At 43.6% G+C, this 13,167-nt stretch overlaps 1 protein-coding gene across 1 annotated transcript; it reads right to left on the bottom strand.

Annotated features, from left to right (window-relative positions):
• Positions 1 to 879: 879 nt before the first annotated feature.
• LOC148684688 (C-type lectin-like) lies at positions 880 to 8,236 on the bottom strand. Its single transcript, XM_088651919.1, has 4 exons — positions 8,225 to 8,236; positions 7,531 to 7,680; positions 3,033 to 3,135; positions 880 to 947 (listed from the first exon to the last, which is right to left on the bottom strand). The coding sequence occupies exons 1-4, from the start codon at positions 8,234 to 8,236 to the stop codon at positions 880 to 882; spliced, it is 333 nt and encodes a 110-aa protein (XP_088508045.1).
• Positions 8,237 to 13,167: the final 4,931 nt, after the last annotated feature.

Below are 13,167 nucleotides of genomic sequence, written 5' to 3'. Positions count from 1 at the left end.
CATGGAAGAAGAAGAAGAAGAAGAAGAAGAAGAAGAAGAAGAAGAAGAAGAAGAAGAAGAAGAAGAAGAAGAAGAAGAAGGAGGAGGAGGAGGAGGAGGAGGAGGAGGAGGAGGAGGAGGAGGAGGAGGAGGAGGGTGGAAGGTGAGGGAGGGTGGCAAACATGGAACTGTTGGGAGCCAAATGCTCACACAGGGAGGCAGTGCAGTGTAGTGGTTAGAGTGTCTAGCACCTGGGAGAGACCAGGGTTCAAATCCCCATTAGGCCGTGAGGCTCACCAGGTCACCTTGGCCACTGTTTGGGAGTGTTATTGGGTTGTTTTCGTTTTGTGTTTTTATATTGTGATGTTATGTTGTAAACACCCTGAGACCTGCAGGTATAGGGCAGCCTACAAATGTATTAAATAATAATAATAATCTCTCAGCCTAACCTACCTCACAGGGTTGTTGTGGGGGTTAAATGGGGGGAGGAGAATCAGGTACACCACCTTGATTTCCTTGGAGGAAAGAAAGAGCTATACGTGTAATAAAGAAGTAAGAATAGGGAAGAGGGAACTCGTACGCCAGCGTGGATTAGCTTCCCTTCCAGACACAGGGCGATAAAGCAGACATTGGCTGGTTCTGCCTCTGTTCCTGACCGCGACCTCTGAAATCCCAGGTTGGTTACCAGCCCTGTGGTCAGTTTGAAGGAGACAGAGAGAGGATGCAGAGGAGAATTTCTTTATTGAAGTCTCAACACGGAGACATCTCAAAGGCTATGACATGGGGTTTCGGTGTGGGCAGGTGAGCTGATGCCTCGGTGGAAGGGAAAGACCTCCAGATTGGTCCCGTTCTCCAAGGTGCTGAGATTATCGACGCCTCAGTAGTGAAAGATGCCCATCACTACATTGGCATTTTGCAGATGTAATAGTTCTCTGTGTCGCAGTCGGTATCATTCCATAGATCATACTCTAGACAAAACAGCAAAGAAGAACCATCAGACCCAACATCCTCCCTCCCTAACCAGCACAGATAAATTTAAAGAGGTGGTACTTTTGTCCTGCAGATTTGACATTTTGCTACTTAAAAAATGAGTTTGAAATTGCAGCGTATGCCCACTTTTTTGTGCTTATTGAACTGATCTACTTACACCAGTGCTTTGGGTGAGCATTATTCTCATTTATGGCTACTTAGCAACATTCCCTCTCATTTCCTGAACCCTTCTGCTATATTTTCTGCCTAGCTGCTACCATAGTCCCATATAAATAAACCTCAATACAAAGCCTATCTTTCTCTCTCTGTGTGTAATCAATAATGAATACCAGTATGAAGGGCTTTTTTCCCCCTTCTAAAAAACTGTTTCGGGGTAGGTACTCTCATTTTGACACAAGAAAATCACCATTTTATAGTTCGAATCGGGGGAAATCAATACAGTCAATGGACAAAAGTACAAAGATTCGAAAAATGTTTAGGGGTATGTGTACCCCTGCGTCCTCCCAGGAAAAAAAAAGCACTGACTAACATTATGGTTAGTTGAAGTTGTTATCAACAACTTTCAATACAAATGAATTTAAAGTGTAGGATTTGAATGGATCTGCTTAGGTGCTGTGGGAGAGTTTTAAAATGTCCCAATGTCTCAACAAATGAAACTGATTTGAAAAATGTTACGAGAGACATTGCATACCGGTATATCTTTGTAAATCAAGAAAAAATTAAATAAAGAAAAATGTGGGGGGGGGATTCCACCTTCTCATAAGTACCTGAGCTGAAAGTAATTGGGGGTTTGATACACAAGTAATCACACTGCACGTCTTTGCCCACCTTTTGGGGTACCCTGGTCCTTGGCCTGGCCCCACATAACTATGAATATGGGACAGAAAGGCTCTGTATGTTGACTGAAATCTTGCATAGATTTGGGTAGATTTGAGAATTGTGGAGTTAATTCATTAAACCTGGTCTATGCATGGTCAGTGGGAATATACACACTGTTTCTGGCTGAGAATTGCCACCCTCTTAATTTGTGAGTTGCAAGTCAGGTGGCCAGAGATTTATTAATGAAAAAATTATTATTATTATTATTATTTTAAAAAATGGAAAGAAGGGTTGGCATGGGGTGAGCATCCCGTTCCCGGGCCATAGCTGCCAAGTCTCCCGTTTTTCGCAGGAAACCCCCGGATTTTAATCCGTTTCCCGCTGTTATCCTGAATAGAAAAAAACCCCAGAAATCCCCTGGATTTCCTACCTGCCAGGGAGGCTCCATTTCGGGTGCCGCTGTGCCCATGTCTGGGCACCGGAAATCGGGCAGCGCCAGAACCGGAAGTTGTTTCTACGCATGTCCAGACATGCGTAGAAGCGACTTCCGCTGCTGATCCCGCATTTTTCAGCGGGAGACTTGGCAGCTATGAGTTCCCCACCTCTGACCAAAGGACCTGATCTAACTAGATTAGATTCCTCACTTCCTGCCCCAGGAGATCTGTCCTGAACTGTCCTGCGGGGGAAATCCCAAGAAAGAGAGAAGGAAGCAAAGAAAGGACAGCTCAAGGCATGTTCTAGCTAGACCGACACCTCCCCTTGGCTAATCTATCATCAGCTGTCCTGTCAGATGGACAGGATTACATTTTAATAAGTTCATGGTGTTGACAGTGTTGTTGTTGTTTAAAAAAACATGTAGTCCATCATTACTTGTAGGCTGCCAGAGAAGGATTTATGTCCTGAAATGCCTGAACAGTAATCAATAGCGGTAATCAATACTTTGGCCACCTCATGAGAAGAGAAGACTCCCTGGAAAAGACCCTGATGTTGGGAAAGATTGAGGGCACAAGGAGAAGGGGACGACAGAGGACGAGATGGTTGGACAGTGTTCTCGAAGCTACGAACATGAGTCTGACCAAACTGCGGGAGGCAGTGGAAGACAGGAGTGCCTGGCGTGCTCTGGTCCATGGGGTCACAAAGAGTCGGACACGACTAAACGACAACAACAAAATCAATAGCATGGAATCAAGGCTCACAGCATACAAATAAGCAAAGTTCTTCAGCTTATGAAGCCCCCTTCTTACCATCCCCAAATATCTCGACACAATATCCGCTCTTGTCTGGCTGTCCAACTGCCCAAGCCGTGTAGTCAACAATGTTGTTATCAATCCATCTTAAAATTACTAACTGGAGGAGAAGAAGAAGAAGAAGAGTTTGGATTTGATATCCCGCTTTATCACTACCCGAAGGAGTCTCAAAGCGGCTAACAATCTCCTTTCCCCTCCTCCCCCACAACAGACACCCTGTGAGGTGGGTGGGGCTGAGAGACTTCAGAGAAGTGTGACTAGCCCAAGGTCCCCCAGCAGTTGCATGTGGAGGAGCGGAGACACGAACCCGGTTCCCCAGATTAGGAGTCTACCGCTCTTAACCACTACACCACACTGGCAAAAAGTCTTCGCTGAGGAAGGAATGGGACAATCCAGTTGCCTCATTCAGAAACAGATTTAGGGGAGCGTGGCTGGTTTGGCCATGCTGGGTGTGGAGTAGGGTGATGACTTTTTCATTCCCCCCCTCAAAAATTATTTCCTGTAGCACAAATGGATGAACCTTTGCCTATTAATGACTAAAATGAGGTATATTCCATTGAAATATTTAAAAAGGTTACGCACAAACCGTTTTTAATTTTTTTGCATGCCGTTTTACCATTTCATAAAATTGTATTAACAATTCTATATATATTTCGTATCAAATTTGGACACAACACCACATTCCACAATGGGGAGTGTTCTTAGCAACATAGGGTATACAAATGTCACACCTGCGCAAGGTAAAAGCCCCTTTTTGGGACCTCAAAACTCAACCAGCAGACCTTGCCAGACATGCTGGGAAAAGAAGCTACAGGAGAGGTAGCAAAACATCGTCCTCTAGCAGCGTCCATACTTTTACTGTAGCTAAAAAAAAGCTTCCTTCTGTGTTTGATGACCCTATATAATGTTGTATATATGTGACTCTAAAGCTTGGGTTCAATTTTATATCTGCTTACAGTGACTTCAAAAATGGTCAAAAAACTGATAAATAAATTTTTATTTTTTATTTTTTTAATAATTTTTATTGGGTTTTACATAAAAAAAGAAAATACAAAAATACAAAAAATATAAAACAATATCATCAAATCTTATTCCCCATAATTCTTCACATAATATAGAAAAACAGAAAGAAAAAAAGATTTAAAAAAACCAAGATTAATAATCATACTACACAACTTCAAATCTAAACATTTCGGACTTCCTCATTCCCCCTTCTTGAGTTCTAAATAATTCACTAACTCTTGCAGTTTCCAATTCTAAACTCACATTCTTTCTTCCAAATTATAACTTCTTTTTAACTATTGACCCTTCACACATCACATTGCTATTTTTTACCTAATATTCACTACCCTTTACCCAAAAATATTCAAACTTAACTATCAAAATCTTTTACCCCCTTATTATTCCCACCCAAAAAACTATGTCTACCCCCCTTCCCTTGGAATCGGTGTCTCCAGAGATTTCAGCCAGTCCTTAATACATTCTGAATTCAGACCATTTTTTATCAGTCGATACAAATTAATACAATTCTCCCTCACCCCACTCCTGTTCTGTCCCAATCTAAATTTTGCCGAACCCTTTCCCCCCTCTTCTGTATTTCCCACACTTTGTTTCCAATCTCATTCTCTTTCTGCCCCCCACCTACTTGCTTCTGCCCCTCTCTCACTGGGGTAATGACCTTTTTGTTTTTCCCTTTTAGGGGGGGGCTTTTGAGTCCCAACCCTTCTCTGTTTCACCTCTCCCACCAGTGGAACAGTGGTTTCTTCTTGATTCCCTCCCTGTTCCACCCCTCCCACCAGTGGAACAGTGATTTATTCTTCCTCTTCCTCTATCTCAGGTATCAAATCTATTGGTTCAGCAAATTGTCCTTCAAAGTTATACTTCTCCTCTATCCTTTCTGAAGTTTCTCCAAGAGTCACATCAAAGCATACGTCTTCTTCTGGTCGTTCTTCTTCTCCCTTTTCTTCCTTTTTACGTTGAGATGATTCATCTATTTCAATATTCAATACTGGTAATTCCTCAGTCCTCTCGTCCATAAACCATATATCCAGTTTAGAAATGTGAATCTCCTCCGTCAGTTCCAAGATTGTTTTCAGCATCAACAAATCCCACTGTGTGTCTTCCTTATCTCTATCCAGAACCTTCTCTCCCAGTCTGCTATTACTCTCCTCCTCCATGTTTGTAACAGACAGGAATTGGTGTTGTTGTTGTCCTTGATTTGTATTATCCAGTGTGAAAAGATAAAATCTGGATCCCAGCTCTAATTCTTTTCTTGTTCTCTTAACCATCCAATTCAAAGTCAGTACTGAGCAGCCTTAAAATTTATTTTGAAACAAATCCTCTTTATCTGTCTGCAGCTCTCAGTCTCTCATTCTCAGACAGACACATTCTTTTCTATTGTGACGTCACAAAGCGTCTAGCCGAGCCTTCCTTTGACCCGGTTCCAAGTTCACAGGGGGGTTCTCCCTTGTCAAGTCTCAGTCTTTTGCAGAGATTAAATACATTTTAGCTTTTCCCCTTACTCTGCATCGGGGAAAAGTTCTTTAAAAATGTATTTCTGGATTTTCCATAGCTTACTGCATCATTGAATACTCATTTGGGGGGGGGGGGCTGACTTCCTTTTTAAGCCTCCTCCCAGCGCCAAATTCTTGGTCCCAATCAATAAATTTTGACTTACTTAGTCCAGGTCTTTACTTTTACAGGAAGAATCCACCGCTTGCAGGCTGTAGGCTCGGAGCTTCGCTTCATGGAGGTGACGATGGTGCCCAAAATGGCTCCCGCAACTGCCACTCTGCTGGCTCTCAGGGGCTCTACTGAGCTTCCCAGTCAGGGTAGGGGTCGCGTTTGGAACTCCGCCGGGCTGCTATGCCCCCGGGCTGCTCTACCCGGGGTTTTTACGGGGATCCGCGTGCCCCCGCGGATTTTCCCTGCCTCCGCGATGCCAGAGGCCTCAGAGCTCGAGGTCTCTGTGCCTCTTCACCAGCGCAGCAGACCGGTAGTCCCCATCTGGAATGGATTAATTCACTTTCCATTACTTTCAATGGGAAAGTTCGCTTGAGGTTAAGTACGCTTCAGTTTAAGTACAGACTTCCAGAACCAATTACACTCATACCTCGGGTTAAATTTTTTAAAATCATTTGGTGCGTGAGGTTTTTTTAAAATCAAATCTCTTTGAAAGTAGGATTTTATCTAATCTTTAATGAAAGCTCATCAAATTAAGATACAGGGAAATGAGGTTGTAAAAAAGTCATCACCCTAGTGTGGAGCTTTGGGGGCGCATTCCTAGAACCGTAGAGTTGGAAGGGACCCCAACCTCCTGCAATGCAGTAATTTTTTGCCCAGTGTGGGGCTCGAACCCACGACCATGAGATGAACATTCCCATGCTGTACCAACTGACTCCCAGGGACATGGGTCCAAAGGGATCATTTGTAGTGACACCAAGTAATCACCCCCAAGCAGCTTCATCCTGGGACACACTGGGATACCACTCTGAGGCTTGGTCCATCCTTGAGAGGAGCTGAGAGGACACCCATTCTTTAAGACTTCTGGAGGCAGCAGTGACCGATATTGACTCGAGGACCCTGACTCGGTGGCGGAGCTAGCTGCATGGGCACCCAAAGCGGCAGCCATGCCATGCACCTGGCGGAAACTGCACAAGCTTGGGGGGAGGGAGTGACCCGCCGTGCGTGCAGCATGCAATGGCGACAGGGTGACCCTGTCAACTGCGCAATCAACTGCGCACAACGGCGGTGGTGGAGCGATCTGCCGCGCAAGGCAGGGCAATCCGTGGCGTGCAACAGCGCCGGTGGTGCCTTTTTGTCACCCCTCTCATGGATGACACCCAGGGTGAGCCACACCCACCGCACCACCCCTTCCTAAGTCCCTGCCCCGACCCTTCAACTCTTCTCCCCAGTGTGATTTTAGAGCGAGGCTGTCAATGAATTGATTTTCAGCTGGTGGGATCAAATCCCAAGGAAGATGAGGCGGCTGGACCTCTCAGACTTGTACTGGATGGGGGAGACTGAGGCAAGTTCAGCTGTTCCCCATCACCCAGCCCAAGAAGTGCACCCTCTACATTCCTCTCTTCTGCAGAAGTGTTAAAGGTAGAAAAGACGGTGTGTCCTCCTGTCCAACTGGAGATCCAAATATCGCTCCAAGGCTAAGGGGCATATCGACTTTGTTGATTTAAAACCTTATTAAAGCAATATTTCGCGAGTTATAAATGGGACCTGTGTTGCATCTTGGGGATGCAGGCAGATGGCTGCTCTTTGAATTAAGAGCTTCTCCTGAGCCCAAGATCTTGCCTTTGAGAGAGGGAGATATCTGCTCCTTCCTTCCTTCCTTCCTTCCTTCCTTCCTTCCTTCCTTCCTTCCTTCCTTCCTTCCTTCTGTAGGGAGCTCTCATCTTCTTCTGGACTGCTCCTCTGTGCGCTTGCCGGCTGCTGTTCCTAGTGAGAGGCAAATGAAAAAGCAGAGGTTGCCCCCTCTACTTACCTTCCCACGCCGTCTGACTCTGAACAACCCAATCCAGAAACGGAATCCGGGATCATTTTCTCTTGCTATAGCAGAGGACAACCGCTTGTTCTCTTCCTCGCTGAGGATGGAGGCCAGGTGGCTTTTAGGCCCATGTGCTTGACAGTCTGCCTGTGAGAGAAAAAGAACAAGGGGGTTTACCCTGGAGATGAGGGCTAGCTGCTTGGCTGCATCGAGTGGCTCCTGCAAGGTTTCCCAAGCAGGATTATGTGGGGTCTCAAAGACGAGACCTCAGCTTAGGGCATGTTTCATAAGTTACATGCAACCCATGCCCAGTCTGCCTACTGGATCCATTCAGTTTGCTTGTTTTTCTGAAGCATTCATGACATACATTAAGGCACTATTGTATAATAACAATTACAATATGAATTATTTATTATTTATTCCCTGCTCATCTAGCTTACAACAGAATTAAAAGCACAATAGAACATTGAAAGATAACGTTAGAAATAGTGTGGACATAATTGAATATTTGGAGACCAGGAATGATAAACAGGCAACATTGATGTTTACAGACGCTGAGAAAGCCTTGGATAATATTTTGTGGCGTTTCATGAAGGAAAATTTGAAAATGATGGGAAAAGGGGAGACGTTTTTGAAAGGTATCAGAGCCATATATTCAGAACAGAAACCAAAACTGATAATAAATAATTACCTGACAGATCATTTTGATATGTCTAAAGGTACTAGACAAGGATGCCTGTTGTCACCATTGTTATTTATTACGGTCCTGGAGGTACTAAAGAAGAATCTGAGAGACCTGCCAGATGTTAGAGGGATAAAAATTGGAGTAAAGGAATATAAATTAAAAGTCTTTGCAGATGATTTGGTTTTAACAGTAGAACAACCACAATCTAGTTTACAAGAAGCACTGGTGAAAATTGAGGAATTTGGACAAGTTGGTGGATTTAAACTTAATAAAAGTAAAACTGAAATGTTAGTAAGGAATATGACTAGAGAGGAGATAGATGATTTGCAAGTTAGAACAGGAATTACGGTGGCCAAGAAAGTGAAATATTTAGGAGTTTGGCTGACATCAAAAAACATTGTTTAAGGACAATTACGAAATCACATGGAAGGAAATCAAGAAGGATTTGGAAATATGGAACAGATTAAAGATCTCTTTTTCAGGCAGAATATCAGTAGTAAAAATGAACGTCTTACCCAGAATGCAATTTTTATTTCAAACAATTCCAGTGATCAAGGGGATAGGACAATTTAGCGATTGGCAAAAAGTATTATCGAGATTCATCTGAAAGGGGGGGAAACCCAGGATAAAATTTAAATTGCTAATAGAGAAAAAAGAAGGAGATGGCCTAGACATGCCAGATTTGAAACTCTATTATGAAGCGTCCTGTCTCTGTTGGTTAAAGGAATGGATAACAATGGAAAATACAGATCTTCTGGACTTGGAAGGTTATGATAATAGATTTGGGTGGCATTCTGATCTTTGGTTTCCTGAACCATGTCATTAGAAGATCAATTTCAGAGGTATGGGAAAGAAATAAAAATTTATTGGAAAAGAAAACACCATGGTGGATTTCTTCGATTGAGGTATTGTCGGTCAAGAAATTAAATATGGGAGGGAGGCTGCACACCTATGAAGAGATTATTTTAAGAACTGACCAAGGTTTTAAGCTTAAACCGTACGAACAGATTCAAGACTGTTTTACAGGTTGGTTACAATATCATCAAGTAAATGATATATTTAATGCTGACAAGAGGAAGTTAGGATTTGAAAAGAAGAAATCAAAATTTCAAATCAAACTGTTAGAAAGCAGAGGCAAAGTATTATCTAAAATGTATAATTTGCTATTAGATTGGTTTACCAAAGATGAGGAAGTGAAAGAAGTTATGATAAAATGGGCATTAGGGTACAATATTGGGTACAATATTGGGTACAATATTGAGTTTGATTCAAGGATAAGACTGTGGAATGAAAATTTAAAATTCACAGCATGTATGGCTTTAAAAGAGAATGTAATGAAGATAATGTACAGATGGTATTTGACACCTGTGAAATTAGCTAAAATGTATAGAATGAGAGGCAAAGCATGCTGGAAATGTAAAGACTCAGGCGGTGACTTTTACCATATGGGGTGGACTTGTGATAAAGTATAAGCATTTTGGGAGTTGATCTACAATGAATTAAAGAAGATGGTTAGGTATACCTTTCCCAAAAAACCTGAAGCATTTTTGCTAGGTTTGATGGGAAAAGAAATTGTGAAGGTAGATCAAAGACTATTTATGTACACCACAGTGGCTGTGAGAACTTTATTAGCCCAAAAGTGGAAGTTACAATAGATACCTACTATTGCGCAGTGAAAGACGAAGATGATGGAATATGCGGAAATGGCCAAATTGACTTGCAGGATCCGAGACCAGGATTACCAGAAATTCCAAAAGGATTGGAGTAAATTTATCGTATATTTAAATGATAATTGCAAAAATTTGAAGACACTAGCAGGATTGAAATAAATCCTACAATATGGACTATAGATAAAGATTTAAACTGCGCGATTGGATTTGAAATAGACTACCTGTTGGAGGGAGGGAGGGAAGTCGAAAACTCGGCAGAGCTAAAAGTTGTATTGTTTGGTATTGTAATGTTGAGAGTGATGTTAAAGGAAGAAAATAATAAAAAAATATTTTTATTATATTTTTTAGAAAAAGCACAATAGAACATAAAACATTAAAAACTTCCCTAAAGAGGGCTGCCTTCAGATGCCTTCTAAAAGTCAGATAGTTGTTTATTTCCTTGACATCTGGTGGGAGGGTGTTCCACAGGGTGGGCACCACCCTGTAACCCCACTTCTTGTGGAGAGGGAACCACTTAGGCAGTCATGACTGCCTGCAGAGAATCCTGGGAAATGTAGTTTGTTACAGGTGCCGGTGTCACAGAGCTCCAATTCCCAACATCCTTATCAAACCGCAGTTCCCAGGATTATCCAGGACTCTCAAGGTGGTACATGAGTGTTTTAAACATGTGGTGCGGATGTGAGCCTTATCTTCTGATTCAGGGGAGAAAAAAATCAACTGGTTTCTACTCTTCATTGAGAAACCAGTTTTATCCTTTATAGCAGCGTTGTCATCTTCCTTTCATTTATTTATTTTTAACCTGACATGTGCAGGGATAACGTTGTATTCCAAGACTATGCTTCATTTGCTGTGAGTTTGCCAGGGAGTTTGCCAGGGAGGAGAGGAAGGGTAGGTGGGTGTTTGACATTTGACCAGAAACATGGTATCTTGAGGAATTTGCTACACAGGGCTTCCAAGAATCTCTCCTTACCTCTGCATCATTCCAATTCCGTGCAACTTTATTTAAGGCATAGCAATACCTCTGATAGCTGATCCAGTTCGGGGGGCAGCTATATGCTTCTGTGCCTGCCAGAGGAGAAGGAGAACAATGTCAGGCTGCCTCGTGGAGGAGATGGCTGGGTCAGAATCCGGACTATTCGCAGGAAGTGGAGAGGGGCCTCAACCAGGACCTAGAGGTGAGGCCTGAAAGGTTGTGTGGCCAGCACAATCTCAAGGATGCTGAGGACCTGTGTGAAAGGGGATCTAATATATGCTGTGATTGAGAAGCAAGGATTTGTGCAAAATGGCACTTAGGGAATAACAATGACAACAACAGTAACAGTAACAACAACAACAACAACAACAACAACAACAACAACAACAACAATTATTATTTGTACTCCGCCCATCTGTCTGGGTTTCTCCAACCACTCAGGGCGGCTTCCAGCAAAATATTAAAACACAATAATTCATCAAATATTAAAAGCTTCTCTATACAGGGCTGCCTTCAGATGCCTTCTAAAAGTCAGAGAGTTGTTTATCACCTTGACATCTGATGGGAGGGTGTTCCACAGGGAGGGTGCCACTACCGAAAAGGCCCTCTGCCTGGTTCCTTCACTGGTGGTTCCCTCACTTTGAGAAGTGTATTTACTGGGAACCAGGCGGTGCCCGCCCTGTGGAACGCCCTCCCATCAGATGTCAAAGACATAAAGAACTACGCAACTTTTAGAAGACATCTGAAGGCAGCCCTGTTTCAGGAAGTTTTTAATGTTTGATATTTTGTTGTTGTTGTTGTTGTTTTATGTACTGGAAGCTGCCCAGAGTGGCTGGGGTAACCCAAGGGTCATTCTAAACCAACCCCCTGCAATGCATGAATCACAACTGAATAATCCCTGGGAGATGGCCATCCAGCCTCCGTTTCAGAACCTCAGATGAAAGTCTGTTCCGCTGTCAAACAACTCTTACCATCAGAAAGTTCTTCCAATAACATTTTCACCAGCCAAATATTGAGGTGAGAGTCTCAGAGAACTTCCTCTGTCCACCTTACCCCAAAACTCCTAGCAGGCTTGAAAGTTGCATTTGAATGGGCGGGGTATAAATAATAAATTATTATTATTATTGAATATTCACATAGCTCGTTTATGGAGAATCTACCAGCCATGATGGCTCTGTTGTCTCCATAGCTGGAGGAAGCAATGCTTTCGAATCCCACTTGCTAGGAACCACAGGAGGGGAGAGAGCTCTTGTGCTCATCTTCTGCTTCCTGGCTTCCCACAGGCATTTGATTGGCCACTATGAGAAAAGGATGCAGGACTAGATGGGCCATTGGCCTGTATCATCAGTGTCTTCTTCTGTGCTTCCTTTGGCTGCGCTGGACAGCCTTTCCAAACCATCTCCAGCGCTGCTGGCTAACATGCTCAGCATGATTTTCTCCTGGAGGAGGGCATCATGAATGCCCCGTTCCCTGATGGAAAGTTAAAAGGGACCCTTCTTCTCCCTCTGCCCTCTGTACGTGCACGTGGACTCAAGCACGGCAGAAGCCCTACTGTGGCTAGGCATCAAGCCATGCCATTCCTCCCGAAAGCTACTACCGGTATATTTTGCCTGGCTTTTCTCAGCCAGAGATGGAGCAGCCCAGCTGGGATGTACCTTGTAGAAAGAAGCAGGCAGCCAGGAAGCCCAAAATGGAGAGATGGAAGAAAGGGATGCGACTCATCTTCAGCTGAGGAGAGGAAACCAAAGAAGAAGAAGTTCTGGTTAGTAGAACAGATGTTCCCATGCAATCTCTGTGTGAACTGGGGTGCAGAGAAGATGGGATTTCCGGCTTGGGACCCAACATCATTAACTTGAGGAAGTCTCCACCTCCCTCGCTCTGCCTGGACACTGAGGTCCAGTGCTGAGGGCCTTCTGGCGGTTCCCTCGCTGCGAGAAGCCAAGTTGCAGGGAACCAGGCAGAGGGCCTTCTTGGTAGTGGCACCCACCCTGTGGAATGCCCTCCCACCAGATGCCAAAAAGAAAAATAACTACCAGGACATCTGAAGGCAGCCCTGTTTAGGGAAGCTTTTAATCTTTAAGAAATTAGTGTATTTTAATATTTCTGTTGGAAGCCGCCCAGAGTGGCTGGGGAAACTGAGCCAGATGGGCAGGGTATAAATAAGTTGTTGTTGTTGTTGTTGTTGTTGTTGTTGTTGTTGTTGTCATCATCAGCTTGGCTGTTGCTCATCCTTTCCTTTCCTACCCATCCCACAATGTTCAGAAGACTGCCCACCTACCCTAAGCCCTCAAGAGGGACTTTGTGAA

Source organism: Zootoca vivipara, chromosome 9, assembly GCF_965207765.1.
Source record: "Zootoca vivipara chromosome 9, rZooViv2.hap1.1, whole genome shotgun sequence".
Lineage (NCBI taxonomy): Eukaryota > Metazoa > Chordata > Lepidosauria > Squamata > Lacertidae > Zootoca > Zootoca vivipara.
This window is presented reverse-complemented; position numbering and strand designations above follow the sequence as displayed.

What these genes read in the sequence shown, in the direction of transcription:
- LOC148684688 (XM_088651919.1), bottom strand. An exon ending in GAGTCAGACGGCGTGGGAAG is followed by an intron (nt 3,136 to 7,530) that starts GTAAGTAGAGGG and finishes CTTCTCCTCCAG; the next exon opens with TTAGTAATTTTAAGATGGAT. An exon ending in TGTCGAGATATTTGGGGATG is followed by an intron (nt 948 to 3,032) that starts GTAAGAAGGGGG and finishes TGTTTTGTCTAG; the next exon opens with AGTATGATCTATGGAATGAT.